Source organism: Peromyscus maniculatus, chromosome 1 (genome assembly GCF_049852395.1).
Source record: "Peromyscus maniculatus bairdii isolate BWxNUB_F1_BW_parent chromosome 1, HU_Pman_BW_mat_3.1, whole genome shotgun sequence".
Lineage (NCBI taxonomy): Eukaryota > Metazoa > Chordata > Mammalia > Rodentia > Cricetidae > Peromyscus > Peromyscus maniculatus.
In genome coordinates this window covers 16,510,353-16,525,721 of record NC_134852.1, presented here as the reverse complement: position 1 = coordinate 16,525,721, position 15,369 = coordinate 16,510,353, and the positions used below count along the sequence as shown (strand labels likewise).

At 44.5% G+C, this 15,369-nt stretch overlaps 1 protein-coding gene across 1 annotated transcript; it reads left to right on the top strand.

Annotated features, from left to right (window-relative positions):
* The first annotated feature begins 3,359 nt into the window (after window positions 1-3,359).
* Window positions 3,360-9,354, top strand: LOC102917865 (uncharacterized). The gene is made up of 5 exons (XM_006980005.4): window positions 3,360-3,654; window positions 5,296-5,334; window positions 6,456-6,582; window positions 7,253-7,351; window positions 7,857-9,354. The coding sequence occupies exons 1-5, from the start codon at window positions 3,583-3,585 to the stop codon at window positions 8,762-8,764; spliced, it is 1,245 nt and encodes a 414-aa protein (XP_006980067.3). The 5' UTR covers window positions 3,360-3,582; the 3' UTR covers window positions 8,765-9,354.
* The last annotated feature ends 6,015 nt before the right edge of the window (window positions 9,355-15,369 follow it).

Here is a 15,369-nt window from a genome sequence, read left to right as displayed (position 1 = left end):
TGAGTTGAAGTAAAGCCTGGTTTACATGGTGAATACCAATGCTACATAGTATGAACCTCTCTCTCTCTCTCTCTCTCTCTCTCTCTCTCTCTCTCTCTCTCTCTCTCTCTCTCACACACACACACACACACACACACACACACACACACACACACACGAATAAAAAAAGAAAACAGAAAAATTTGTTTTCTCTTATTGTTTTAAAAGTTTTTGATATTTCTGTGAAAAATATCACAGTCTGTGGGTTTTTGTTTTTCCATTTTTATTTTCTGACAAGGTCTCACTATTGATCCCAGATGTCCTCAAACTCTTTCTTCTCCTCCCCCAGTCTCCTGAGAACTTAGATTGCCTGAATGCCAACATGCCCAGCTGTCTCCTTTGATCTCTCAAGGCTTAGGCATTTAGTCAACTTGCTGATGTAAGGCATTTTACTCTGAAGAGGTGAGAATTCTCTAACCATGAAGGTATAGCCATATTCATTCCTAATGTAAAGAGTATAATTATGCCTATGAACAGAGACATGTGACACATGATCTTCTGCCCATTCATGCTTTCCCAGACTGAAGGGCAGACATCCTGCACAAAAGAAAATAGAATGAAATAGAATGAAAATTAAGCATACACTAAAGCAGTGTTTCTCAACCTTCCTAATGCTGTCTCTTTAATACAGTTCCTCATGTTGTGGTGACCCCCAACCACAAAAAATATTTTTGTTGCTACTTCATAACTATAGTGACGCTACTATTACGAATCATAATGTAACTACTTGTGTTTTCTGACAGTCTTAGGTGACCCCTGTGAAAGAGTTGTTGACACACTAAGGATGGTATTGAATATCATCCTCAAATCCCAAGTTCTGGGATTACAGCCATGCATCAGTATGTTTTGTTTGAAGGAGGACTTTCTTAATCATGAGTATACAAGAAAGACATGAAGACATAAATAAAGGAGAGCCAGAAAATTGTCAGTCATGTCCCACTCACGAAATCAGCAAGTTCCGAAAAGAAATTGAAGAGAAAGAATGAACAAATAATCCAACCAAACATGAACAACCAACAAATTACCAGAATCAACAAATAGTCCCCAGTAATTAACCTATCTACTAATAGTTTGAGCTCTATAGTTATAAGACAAAGACCAACTGCTTGGGTTCAAAGAAAAATCTAACTGATTTTTGTCTACAATAAATAAATCACTCACAAAGAGATTTATAATGTAAAATGTAAAACAATGTCAAAGCACATGGAAGATATAAACTAACCATGAGCAGTTAAACATATATCTGTTAAATTATACCTTACCTAAGATTGGAATAGATAAAACATGCTACAACATATTAATATGAAGAACAATTTGTTAAGAACTTGGAATAATAAATATATATGCACCAATTCAGGGATATGATTTTCTAAAATAAACATTGCTAGACATGAACAGATAAATATGTACAGATACATTCATAGTGGGTGACTTCAATACCTCATTGTCATCAAAAGACCTGTCCCCTAGATAATGAAAAATAATTTTAAAAAAACAGTGAAGAAATAATTGCAAGAGATCTTCAGACCATTGCAAATGGGCTGGACAGATGGGAGTGATCCACAAACAGACATGTGTGCAAAACACATGTACACATCAAAATTGAAAAAAAAGTATTTCAAACAACAACTATTGAAGATGAATTCTCAGTAGCCCATGGAGTATTTTCTAACATAGATCACATTGTAGGCTATAAATTATGTTTTTGTTTGTTTGTTTGATTAGGTTTGTTCATTTTGGTTTGGTTTTTCCAGACAGGGTTTCTCTATGTAACAGCCCTGGCTGACCTGAAACTCGCTCTGTAGACCAGACTGGCCTGAGACTCACAGAGATCCACCTGCCTCTGCCTCCCGAGTGCTGGGATTAAAGGTGTGCACCACTGTGCTCATTGTAAATGATATCTTAACAAATACAAAAGAATCAAAATCATTACTTATATCTACTCATATCGCAGTGCAATAAAAATAAATGTCAATAGCAAGGCGGGCAGTGGTGGTGCTCACCTTTAATCCCAGCACTCGGGAGGCAGAGGCAGGCGGATCTCTGTGAGTTCGAGGCCAGCCTGGGCTACTAAGTGAGTCCCAGGAAAAGCGCAAAGCTACACAGAGAAACCCTGTCTCGAAAAAACCAAAAATAAATAAATAAATAAATAAATAAATAAATAAATAAATAAATGTCAATAGCAAAAAAAAAAAAAACTATTAGAAACTATGCAAAGAAAAAGCAATTGGCCATTGCTCTTGAGTGACCAGTGGATCAATGAAGAAATCAGAAGGAAAATTTAAAAATTCATATAATCAAATGCAAATGAAAATACTACTTACTGAAGGATAATGTGGGCTCAAGATTTTATCCCCAGCACTTGGGAGGCAGAGGCAGGCAGATCTCTTTGAGTCTAAGGCCAGCCTGCTGATCTACATAGAGTTCTAGGACAGCCAGTCCACATAGAGAGACCCTGCTGAAAAATAAAAAAGGAAGAAAGAAAAGGAAAAAGGAAAAGGACCATACAAGAAACTTGTTCTAATAATAGACACATAATAACATAATAGACACAATTCTAAAGGATGGCTGATAATTATGAGAGCTCTATTAGTTACTTTTCTCATCAGTATGACCAAATATTTAATATATACAATACAGGGGACTTGAGATTTATACTGTCTGGTTTATGTTTCAGGGCAGGGAGCCCATGATGGTAAAGAAGGTACTGCAGCTGGACCAAGTCCACACACCCAGAAGCACATGCATGCACAAACACACACAGATTAATCTCTAAAAATAACTCCAGTGTGGGGGTGGGTGGTACATGCCTTTAATTCCAGCAAAAGTAGGTGGATCTCTGAGCTTGTGGCTAGCTTGGTCTACGTCACGAGTTCCAGAAAAGCTAGGGCTACAGAGAGACTCCCTTGTCTCAAAAATGAATAAACAAAACAACAAAAACACAACAATAAACAAACAAAAAGCCTGTAGGGATATCTTGCAATCAAAGATGTGTGGTGTATTCAGCATTAGTGTCTTTTATCTTTTAGCTCTGGTCGTCAACCAAGAAGATGGCAGAAACTTGTAATTTTTTGGATGCTTCTGGGGCAGCAAGCTCGACCTTGTAGCTCACTCCCTCTTTCTAACCCACACCCAACTTACCTCAGGTAGAAAATATTGGGGCGTCTATAATTACAATATTCTCCACACCAGTCCCATGAAGTCCATGGAAACTGAGTCTCCTCCATCTGGGCAGTTGTGTCCAGAGCTATTTGATCCTATTTGAACTACATTGCCCAGAAATCATTGCAAGAAGCTCAACCAATGAAAATTGGTAGTTCAGTGACGACAATGACCGTTGGGCGGGACTTTTGGCTCTACGTGAAGGAGAGTCTTTGTAACTTCCTGGACCCGTCAGTATGGTTCACAGAAAACTGGTTTCATCTGAGTTGGCCATGACAGGAAAACCGGAACGTTAGAAGCGTTTGTTCTTTGTCATAGAGACGGGTCTGAGGTTTGTAACGACACGTGTGACCTGATCCAGGCTTGGAGTAGGGCTAAGCCATGTCCCAGGGCCCCACCATCCTGTGGAGCCCGATGGTGATCGTGGAGGCTGCGGGTGGAGCCCTGCCTCAGGTGAGTGCCTCGAGATCGCCCGCCTACCTGCATTCTAGAGCTTTGAGATCTGAGTCAGGAACCGACAGGGCAGGCCCGGTGTCCCCGACTGTAGGACACTGGTGGACGAGATTATGGTTTTGACATCTAAGTGCTAGAGAGCGATCCCCTCTGACTCACACCGTCTGTAGACCATTCATCGAAAGGCTGCAGGCCCGCAGGAGCTCAAAGACAGAAGCCCTGGAGTGACCCCTGCTGGCATTAGATGGGGGGAAAGGGCGCAGTGCCCCTAAGGAGCTTTTATTTATGGAGCTGCTGGTGGCCACGGAAGATCTGAACAGAGGAGAGACTTGATCTGTTCAGAGTTTTCCAAACCTTCCCGGGGAATATTGGGCATGGATGAGGCGATGTGGATGGAGGGATGGAGACAGAGAACTTGAATCTTTGGGTATATCCTGTGGACTAATGCAGGAGTTGGGGTTGTAGACCACAGAAGTGGAGAGTAGTCTTCAGATATCTGATACATCCCCCGCTCCTCGGCAGTAGTTCTGGCGGCCCTGGAACTAGCTGTGTAGACCAGGATGGCCTCAAATTCAGAAAGAGCCTCCAGAGTGATTGGATTAAAGGTGTGGGCTCCCACCTCGGGCCTCTCTGATAGATTTAAAAGAAGTACTTTCTTTTCCTTTCCTTTATTTATCTTTTTGCGTGAAAACATTTCATCATGTGAATAAAGTCTACTGGCCTCAGACACAGGGATCTGCTTCTCTTTTATTCCATGTGTTGCAATTAAAGGGGTGCAGCACTATGCCTGGCTGATACCCCCACACACACACAAGGCTTTCTCTGTAGGATTAAAGGCATGGGCCAGCCACCACCACCTATCTCCTAAATTCTTACTTAAATGTGTGTAGATAAAACCATACATTCTGAAATGATTGTTTAAGTGTTTGTGAAACTCTTGACACAAGTATTAGTCATATGCCCAGGAAAAGCCTGTACGGAGTGAGTACTTGTCACGTAGGGCTGCGTTTGATGCAATGCTTTTCTTTTCAGCTAGGACTGTGTGGTGGTTTGGATGAGAATGGTTCCATAGGCTGGTGTCTGTGAATGCTTAGTCACCAGGGAGTGGCACTGTTTGAGAAAGATTAGGAGGTGTGGCCTGGTTGGCAGAAGTGTGTAGCTGGGAAAATTTGCCAATGGCCTCTCTGTCTCTCTGCCTCTCTGCCTCTCTGTCTCTGTCTCTGTCTCTCTCTCTCTGTCTCTCTCTCTCTCTCTCTCTGCCTGCTGCTTACATATCAGGATGTAAAGCTCTCAGCTACTGCACCAGCCCCATGCCTCTCTGCTTCCCACCCTGATAATAATAGACTAACCCTATGGAACTACAAACAAGCCCCACTTAAATGCATTCGTAAGAGTTGCCTAGGTCATGGTGTCTCTTCACAGCAATAGAGCAGTAAATAAAACAAGCTGCCATTCTTATCCTCAGAGAACAAACTGAGGAGATTGGTTCCTTGACCAAGGTCACCCAGTAAGAGACACCATTAAGGGATGAAGCCCATGGGGGCAGTTGGGTGTACCTGACTACAGGTATGTGAGGAGACTTGGATGGACCTTTGGGATACCAACACCTCGTTTGTTACTCACAGCCTTGTTTTTCTACAGGTTTCCCATTATTCAGTGAAACCGGCCAACCAGGAAGAGGTAAGTGGAGGGTGCTCAGGAAACACACTCCTCAGTCTTCACATAAGAGACCTCTGTGATTGTGATGTTCTGGGACTCTTTGCTTAGCATTCTCTCCTTCCATTGGATTTCCTGGCAGGTGCTCAAAATGTAAGGTCCCCATGTCCACAGCAGAGAATACATGGCCAGGTTTCCATTTATGGCAACCATTGGCTTAAGTTTCCAAGGTCTTAAAGTTCCAGTGGTGAGCATTAGAGGATGCCTGGAACTGAGATGGTTGGGAATGCAGAGGAACCCTCAGGTGTGCTGAGGTCCGCTGGATTTAGTGGAAGGCAGTAGCTGAGGGCTGGGCTTGCATACTGAGTTGGAAATGGAAGTTCAGTGGGAAGACTGATGTGTGTGCTGTGAGAGTATGTATGGATGGCTTCCTGGCCTTCCTGCCTGGGACACAGTGGATACCAGTGACCCAAATATGGTCTGTGTGAGGCAGATGATTGGGAGGAGCCCATGTGAATTCTCTGACAGAAAGGAGGGCCTTTCCATGGCATCCTTCAAGCTTGGATCGACTCCAGCTGTGGTGGTTCAATGACCATGCCCCCCATAGGCTCATAGACTTGAAACTTGTTCCCCATTGGTGGAAGAGTCTGGGGAGGACTAGGAGGTATGGCCTTGCTGGAGGAGGTGTGTCACTGGGGTGGGCTTGTAGGTTTCAAAAGCCCATGCCATTTCCAGTTAACTCTCTCTGGTACCTGGCTCAGGATGTAAGCTCTCAGCTGCTGCTCCAGTGCCATGATGCCTGCTGCCCTGAGGGTCACAGACTCACTCTCTGAGTTGTGAGCCCCCAATGAACTCTTTGTTCTCTAAGTTGCCTTGTTCATGGTGTCTCTTCCCAGTAATAGAGAAGTGACTAAGACACCCCCTGTCCACCTGCTTGTTGACTAAGACACCCCCTGTCCACCTGCCCGTTCTTGCTGAGTGCTGACCAGAGCACTGGGTGGGCCCTTGAGGCCAGACTGGATGTCCTAGCTTCAGAGCCTGGTACCCTCTGAGGTAGGAAGCTAAGTGAGAATGACTGTCTTGAGGATGGAAAGAGCCCCTGACAAGGAGACTTCACATAAACTCCACTTTCCCCTTTGTGGCAGGGTTGTGTGTCCTTTGAGGATGTGGCTGTGTACTTCTCCTGGGAGGAATGGAAACTGCTTGATGACTCGCAAAGGCTCCTGTACCAGACTGTGATGACCGAGATCTTTGCACTTGTGTCCTCACTGAGTAAGCCCTTCCCTCCATCCTGTTAGAACATGTCTGTGTTGGTTTGGGTTTTTGTTTTGTTTTGTTTAGCTACAGAGAGACATATCCTTCTCACAGCTGGCCAGTGAACGCTCAGTCTTTCTTCCCACTGTCCTGTAGTTGAAAATACAGGTTACAGATACAGGCTTGTTACACAATACCTTTTCTCCCTTAAGAACAGTAACAGCCAGGTTGGGGATTTAGCTCAGTGGTAGAGGGCTTGCCTAGCAAGCTCAAGGCCCTGAGCTCAGTCCTCAGCTCAGGAGGGGGGGGGAGGGGACAGTAACGGCAAACAGGAATCATTTTGAGGTGACAACATTTGTATGGTGCAAGGGCTCCTGGAACTCACTGTATTGACCAAGCTGGCTGGAACTCAGAGCTCCTCCTGCCTCTGCCTTCCAAGTGCTGGGATTAATGGTTGGCAACTCTAGAGGGTTGGGAGTCTCATCAGTGTTCAGTCTTCCCTGAGCTGATGACACGGCAAATACATAGCATCTCTGTAACACAGATACTTCTCGCTTCTTCTAGGTGACATGCCTTGATGTTTTTCTTACAAGGATTGTTCTCATTAGGCTTCTTTCCTTTGAATTATTATGGGTTGATCAGTGTGTCCTTGTATGGAATGCTCACTTCTTGTATCATCTTCCTTTAGGACTTGAACTTTCTGGGATCAATGACACAACTCAGATGGAGTGTTGCGGAGATCTCTCTGTGCCTGCACTGAGATTCATGACTCCATGTTTGTGGACAGGTACTCGGAGGGTGGAGATTGCTGATGAATGCACCTATTATTTCTGAAACAGGACTGTCCCCAATGTATCAATCTCAGATGATTGGCCCATTGCTTTGCTACACTGTGAAACTCAGGCTTCCCTTGATGGTGTTAGTGTGCTTTATACCTAGGGCAGTCCTTGAGTGTAGGTTCCTCAGTCACCGTGTCCTATGGGCCTAGACAGCCTTCTGCACTGTGTCCTGCATCTCCAGCAGCTGGGGCTTGTAGAAAGCTATTGCTGAGGACAGTGTTATGGTTCACAGTGCTTCTCCCAGTGATTCACTCCATGCTTGTGTTCTTACTGTCTCTAGGGTCCTTAGGTCCTATGATACTTACTGACAAATTCAGCATGACAATGGGTCCTTACCACCCTGAACTAGTCCCCTTGTTCTGTAAGAAATCTCAGAACACTGTTAGTAATATGTGCTGTCTGTCTGTCACTTGACAGTCTCCATGCCATTCATCAGTATTTGTCTCTGGTCAGGTTGTTGGATCAAAGTGGAGAGTGAAACGCCCCGCTTTGAGCAGAGTCTTTCCACGGAAGGAGATCTTAGTTCATCCATGCTCCAACAGCAAACGCTGAGCTGTGCTGAGACACCCTTGCTAAGTGCAGACAATGCAATGATCATCCAGACTTCCTCAGGTCTTCTCGGGCATCAGGTGACTGCCAGTGGTGGGGAAGCACCCAAGAGCACTGAGAGTGGAGAGGCCATTCACACTGAGAAGAAAAACTGCAAATGCACGTACTGTGGCAAAGTCTTTACTAGTATATCTCACCTTAATCGGCACTGGAAGATACACACCGGAGAAAAGCCTTTTCAGTGCAGCGAATGTGGGAAATCCTTCAGCCAAAAAGCCTTTCTCATTAAGCATTTCAGAATGCACACTGGAGAAAAGCCTTATAGGTGCAGTGAATGTGGCAAAGCCTTCAAGCATAATATCTCCCTTATTTCCCATCAGGGACTTCACACAGGAGAAATGCCATTTAAGTGCAGTGAATGTGGGAAATCCTACAGGAGCAGGGAAGGCCTTAAAGTTCATTATCGATTTCACACTGGAGAAATGCCTTTTGAGTGCAGCGAATGTGGGAAATCATACAGAAGCAGGGAAGGCCTTTTGAATCATTTCTACAGTCACACTGCCGAGAAGCCTTTCAGCTGCAGTGAATGTGGGGAGTATTTCACCCAAAACTCTGACCTCATTGAACACCTAACAGTCCATGGCAAGCCTTTTAAGTGCAATGAGTGTGGAAGAGTCTTTAATTCAAGTTATAACTTTGTTAGACACATGAAAGTTCACATTGTAGCAAAGCAGTATGCGTGCAGGGAGTGTGACAAAGTGTATTGCAGTAGCTCTAGCCTGTATAAACACCGAAAGATTCACACTCGATAAACATCTAAGGAAGGCAAAGAAGGTAAGAAGTCCCTTAGTCATCTAAATGAACACCTGAAATCTCAATGAACCAGAAGAAGTGTTGAGTGCTTCAGAGCAGATGTCAGCATCATTCACACACACCTCCAACCCATCAAAGTGGAGAGGTCACTGCACTAGGATGTGTCATGAAGCCATGGATTCGGGGATCCAGGTTCGAAGCCCCTGCACAAAAGTGTTTTCTGAAAACAACATCACATCCCACATAGGTTTCTGAGTGCAGAGATTGTAGGGAACAGCTTCAGCCGCTGGCACACCTTCAGCTTTAGGACTGAACCTGACCTTTAAAGAGACATTCTGAGAGTGGCCTTTGTAAAAGATACATCATCTATCGAAACCGCATCCTCTGGTAGATCTCTTTCCAAGAAGCTGACGCCAGGGAACTAAGAGAGAGGGAACTCTGTGCTTGGCTGACCAAGTGAGGAGTGGACTTTCCATGGGACTGAATGTGGGTGGGGGAGGAACAGAGTGTCCTTGGATTTTAATGAGACGTGACTTCTCCTTTTACTGAGTGTTACAGTGCCCCAAATAAATGCTTGGTGTCCCCCCTCTGTAGTCTTTCATGACTGATTGCAGAGGTTTTCCTCTGTGCTCCTGGGTTTCAGTAGACTTTTTATTGTTGTTAGAGTCATTTTTTTTTTTGTATAGCGTTCAGTTCATATATGTATGTCCACCAAATACATATGTTTATGTATGTATACAACATGTGTGTCTGGTGCTGACAAAGGTCAGAAGAGAGCATATCCTCTCCCCAGAACTAGATTGAAAGAGCAACATGTGCTTGTAACAACTGAGTTTCCCTGATTTTCTCTAGTTTTGATGGAGAGCAGCTCCATGGTGTCCCTCATGATCTCATGTTGATATGTAGTCCAAATGTTTTCATTTATGTGTTTGCTTGTGTGCATACCGAATGCATATGTGGTGCCTGAGGAAGAAAGTCATGGGATCCCCTGGAACTGGAGTTACATATGGCTCTTAGCTACTGTGTGTGTGTGTGTGTATTTGTGTGCTGGAAATGGAACCTACGTCCTCTGCAAGACAGCAGGTGCTCTTAAGCACTAAGCCATCTCAGCAGCCCTGTCACATACTTCCTTTTGTTTGGAGACAGTGTTTCTCTGTGTATCCCTGCCTGTCCTGGAACTTGCTTTGTAGACCAGGCTGGACTCAAAGATCCATCTGCCTCTGCCTCCTGAGTTTTGGGATTCAGAGTGTGCATATACATGTTTTCGAAGTATGACTGTAGCATGAGTTTTCAAAGTTCTTATTAATAAAATCAAACCTGAGCCAGGTATGCGGTGAACTGGAAGATCAGAGATACAGAACAAGCCACAGCTAACCTCACCTGGCCAGCTTCTCAGCTGATCTTGTTTCCTCAGACTGGAGGCCTCTGAGTCCTCATCCAGAATGGGTCTCAGCTGAATTGCTGCTCAAAAGCCTGAATGCTTAACCAGGCCAAATGCTTAACCAGCCAAAATGCCTCTAGTTTCTGGTTCTCATGCCTTATATACCTTTCTGCTTTCTACTACCACTCCCTGGGATTAAAGGTGTGATGAGTCACCATGCCTGTCTGTATCCTTGAACACATGGATTTCTGCCTCTGGAATGCTAGGATTAAAGGCGTGTGATACCACTGCCTATCCTTTATGTTTAATATTGTGGCTGCTCTGTCTCTGACCCCAGATAAGTTTATTAGCATGCACAATATTTGGGGGAATACAATACCACATATGACTCTTCAAATTGTGTGCTTTTCTTGGTTTTCTGTGTGTGCATGTAAGTATATGCCCCAGCACGGTTCTGTAGTGTTTTTTGTTTTGTTTTGTTTTGTTTTGTTTTATGTGCATGTCTATGGGGTTTGTTTGTTTTTGTCTGTATTTTTGGGGACAGGATCTTACTTTATCCTGACTATCCCTGACTAGCCTGGAACTCTTTGTAGATAGACTAGGCTGGCTCTGAACTGACAGAGATCTGCCAGCCTATGTCTCTTGAAAGCTGGGACTGAGGTGAATGCCACCACACCTGGCTTTGTTTTGACATGTCTTAATATTTCTGAGAACAAGTATCAAAGTCCATTTCCTTCTCTGACCTTTAGTGTTTTATGACAGACCCGTGTGCCTGGCTGGCCTCAGGCTATATTGATTCTCATAGCTCAGTCTCCTAAGCATTGGGATTGTTTGTACACCAGCACGAGTTGATCCCACTGGTTGAGAAGAAGACCATTATCACCATTTTTGAGCCAAATTTGAAGTAAGCTTTGTTTTCTCTGCCACTTAAAGAATTAAAAGGAAAAAAAGATCTCCAGTCCTATAGGTAGCAGCAAGAGAAGGCTCAAACAGGCAAGCCTGAGCAGACAACATCAGCCAGTCAAGAAAGGCCTTTGGGGTTGGGGATTTAGCTCAGTGGTAGAGCACTTGCCTAGCAAGCACAAGCACAAGGCCCTGGGTTCGATCCTCAGCTCCAAAAAAAAAAAAAAAGGCCTTTACGAGGATGAGGAAACAAATGTACCAAGCATACCAAGAGAGAGGGCACTCTGAAGCCCAGCCCCTCCTTGAGGGCTATTTTTCTCTTTCCTTTTTCAAGTCTTTGAAGGGTCTTGTGTTAATCCCACAAGGCAAGAATAAGGCTACTGCCACAATTTTTGAGCCAAATTTGGCCAGGTCCCTACCCAGGATTCCCAGAGTATGGCACCAAATCACATTAGTCAGAGGCTTATAAAGGCAAAACACACAAGGCCACACACTCCCTTCCTGTCTCCAACTAGTCAGGGGCAAGCATACATCCTGATGTGCTTTTTTGTTTCGTTTTTTGTTTGTTTGTTTGTTTGTTTCTTCAAGACAGGGCTTCTCTTTGTGTAGCCCTGGCTGTCCTGGAACTCTAGATCAGGCTGGCCTCGAAACTCACTGAGATCCACCCGCCTCTGCCTCTCAAACGCTGGGATTAAAGGCGTGTGCCACCACTGCCCTGCCCTGATATACTTCTACTTCCTGCTGACGTACTTTCCACCCAGGTGTGATCAAGCACATCCTGTGCGGTTGGGGCAACCAACCTAGCTTCCAGGAGTGGAAACCTGTGGCTTGTTATCTTCCATAAACAACAGCCCGCAGCACTCCAGGAAGTTATTGGTCTTTGGGCAAGTGAGACTTATAGGCTAGTGGCATTTTTGTTTCATAGATTTCTTAAGCACAGTAATTTAAACTTAAAGCCTAACTTTTGTCCTCATACACACTTAGCTGTTTTCAGTTCTTAACCCTGCCTTACCTTGATCTGTCAGGGCAGCACAAATGCCTGAATCTTGACAGATTGAGGACTTTGTGCTGTGGTACATACCTTTAATCCCAGCATTGTAAAGGCAGAAGCAGGAAGATCTCTCTGAGTTTGAGGCCTGGCGTACATAGTAAGTTCCAAACAGTCAGGACTATGTAGAGAGACCCTGTCTACAAACAAACAAACACATAAATATAAAAGACTTGAATCAAATGCCAAGTGTTTTCAAGTCAATGCTAAGATCTCAATAATCTTTTATCAATTGTGTTTTAGTTGCCCATTTGTGTATGAATATTGACCCAGGACTGACTGTGTCAACAAGTACTTGCCAGAAAATTGAGAGTGAATAAGCACAGGCTGGCCCTGAGGAGTCAGCTCTGAGGGGTACACTCCCAAGGATGGAACTCTGCTGAGGGTCTTTCCATAGGGACAGGGGATCATTTCTGGGTGTAAGACTGAGGAGGTGAGGCACAAATAGGCGGCTCTCACTGCATGACTTTCCTTTTCTCCTCAAGGAATGGCCATGAAGGCCTGCTGAGCCAAATCCATCCCACCAGCAGCCATGTCTCAGCCACAGCCCAGAACCTTACACTGTAGAAACTTGAATGCTCTGGCTACAAGTCAGAACAACTGACCGTTCATCTCCACCCCTGTGGAGGAAGTACCACCTAACAGGCCCTTCTCACCCCTCTGTTCCTTCATAGCCCTTTAGAAACAAAAGTGTCAGGGGTTGGAATGATGGCTCAGTTAAGAGCACTGACTGCTCTTCCAGAGGACCCTGGTTCAATTCCCAGCACCCACATGGCAGTTCCCAACTGTCTGTAACTCCAGTTCCTGGGGACCTAACATTCATGGCAAAACACTAACGTACATGAAATGAAAATAAAGAAATTTTTTAAAAAAGAGTAAAAGTGTCAAACTTCTCTTTCAATCCAAGGCCAGGCTTTGTGTTGGTCCTGATTCCACTGACCACCCTTTAGTGGTGGTTAAATCCTCATTTTAAACCATTACTTGAGTAATTTCAATTTCCTCTTCTGGGTTCTTAGACTTACTAAACAAACAAACAAATATGGAAGCCAGGCATGGTGGTACACCCCTCTGGGTTCTTAGACTTTTTTTCTTAATGATTTGTTTATTTTATTTTTATTTTATGTGTGTATTGGTGTTTTGCCTGCATATATGTCTGTGTGAGGGTGTCAGATCACCTGGAGGTGGAGTTACAGACAGTTGTGAGCTGCTATGTGAATGCTGGGAATTGAATCCAGGTCCTCTGGAAGAGCAGTCAGTTTTTGTAACCTCTGAGCCATCTCTCCAGCCCCCTCTTAGGATAGACAGATCAGATAGATAGATAGATAGATAGATAGATAGATAGATAGATAGATAGATAGATAGATACTGCCGTTGTGGTGGCACACGCCTTTAATCTCAACATTTGGGAGACAGAGGCAGGCAGATCTCTGATTTCAAGGCCAGTCTGTTCTACAGCAAGTTCCAGGACAGCCAGGGTTACAAAGTAAGACCCTGGGGCTGCTACTGGAAAGATAGTCCAATGGTAAAGAATGCTTTCTTTTCTCCCAGAGGACAAAGTGCATCTCCCAGCACCTAGTCCTGGTAGCTCACAGCTGCCAGTAACTTCAGCTCCTGGAGATCCAGTTTCCATTACCCCTAGAGGCAAACGTGCATGTCCATTCCTGCTCATAAACAGTCATGGAAATTAAAATAAAATCTACGGAGGAAAAAAAAAACAAACATAGGGGCTTGTGAGATGGTTCCGGAGGTAAAGATGCTGGCCACCAAGCCTGACAAACTGCACGCTAGGAGATTCATCTGACCCCCATTTCCAACTGTGAACACACATAAACAAAATGAAAAAAAAATGTAAAGAGAGAATTGCAAAAAAATTTCTTTTTAATATAAAATGGACTAGAAAGCTCAAAGCTAACTTCCCAGTGCTTGTAAAGAGAAAACAAAACAAACAAAAAACTTGAGCAGACAAGACAAACTATAATTCTCAGCAGCTGCCAGGAGAAAACTTATGGGAAGCCATGTTTGAGTCTGAGCGGGGTTGACATGTTCCCCTAATGGAGACTGTGAAGCAAGGACATGTACACAGTAGCTTCTTGCTGGAAGAGATGTGGTTTGGAGAACCAATGAGAAAAGACAGTGTCAGGAAAAGTACAACCAGTTTTTGGCCAGGTGAAAAGGCGGGATACTTTTCAAAGTAAGAAGGGCGGCTCTGCAGGCTGCCTGAGGGAAGCTGGGAAGTGTCTGCGTGGAGAGCGTCTATGGAGGACAGGTTATTAAACTCAATGGGACTCAGATAGTTTGAGGGTGGAGAATTCCCGGTGAAAGAGGATAAGAACTCCTCTAGGGCAGGTGATTGACAAGCCCAGCTGGATCAACACTGAAAGGGATTTATTATTTTATGTGCATGGATCTTTGGTGCCTGTCTAAAAGTGGACCACATGTGTGCCTGTGTGAGGCAGAAGAGGGCGTCAGATGCCCTGGAAATAGATGTTCTCCAGGGAAACCTGAACCTGGGTCCTCTGCAAGAGTAGCTGTTAGACCTGAGCAAAACCAAATCCAATTTAATTAGACTGGCCAGCTGGCTGCCTCTCTCAAAGTCCGGGTTTCAGAGAGCAGCCTCTCACTGGCCTTTGAGGTCCCTTTCATGGGGAAGGGTTAGGGTTGATAGAAAACAGCTGCTGAGATAACTGGCTATTAGCACCTGCTAGGAAGAGTGGGGGACCCAGGGCTCAAGGCTGCCTGTGGGGTAGATAAGTGCAAGAATCCATCTTGTGAAAGAAGCGTCATCAAGGTATCTGCAAAGACACATTTTCCTAAGGCAAAAGGGCAATCACAGGTTCTGGAGTTTAACAAGGCAAAGGGGGTGGCCATACGTCATGGGGTCACAGTTCAGAGTAGATTATGAAACGTGGTTTGCAGGATATATTAGGCTTAGGAAACAGAAACTTTTTCTTGCAAGATATGGAGACTTAATAACAATGTATAACAATGTAGCTCCTTAACAACAGTGTGGCTCCTGTTTGGGTTTCACACAACAAGTGCCCGGAACCTCTGAGCTGTTTCTCTCTAGCATCTGAATTAACTTTTTTTTTTTTTTTGTTTGTTTGTTTGTTTGTTTGTTTGGTTTTTCGAGACAGGGTTTCTCTGTGTAGCTTTGCGCCTTTCCTGGAACTCGCTTTGGAGACCAGGCTGGCCTCGAACTCCCAGAGATCCGCCTGCCTCTGCCTCCCGAGTGCTGGGATTAAAGGCGTGCGCCACCACCGCCCGGCCCCTGA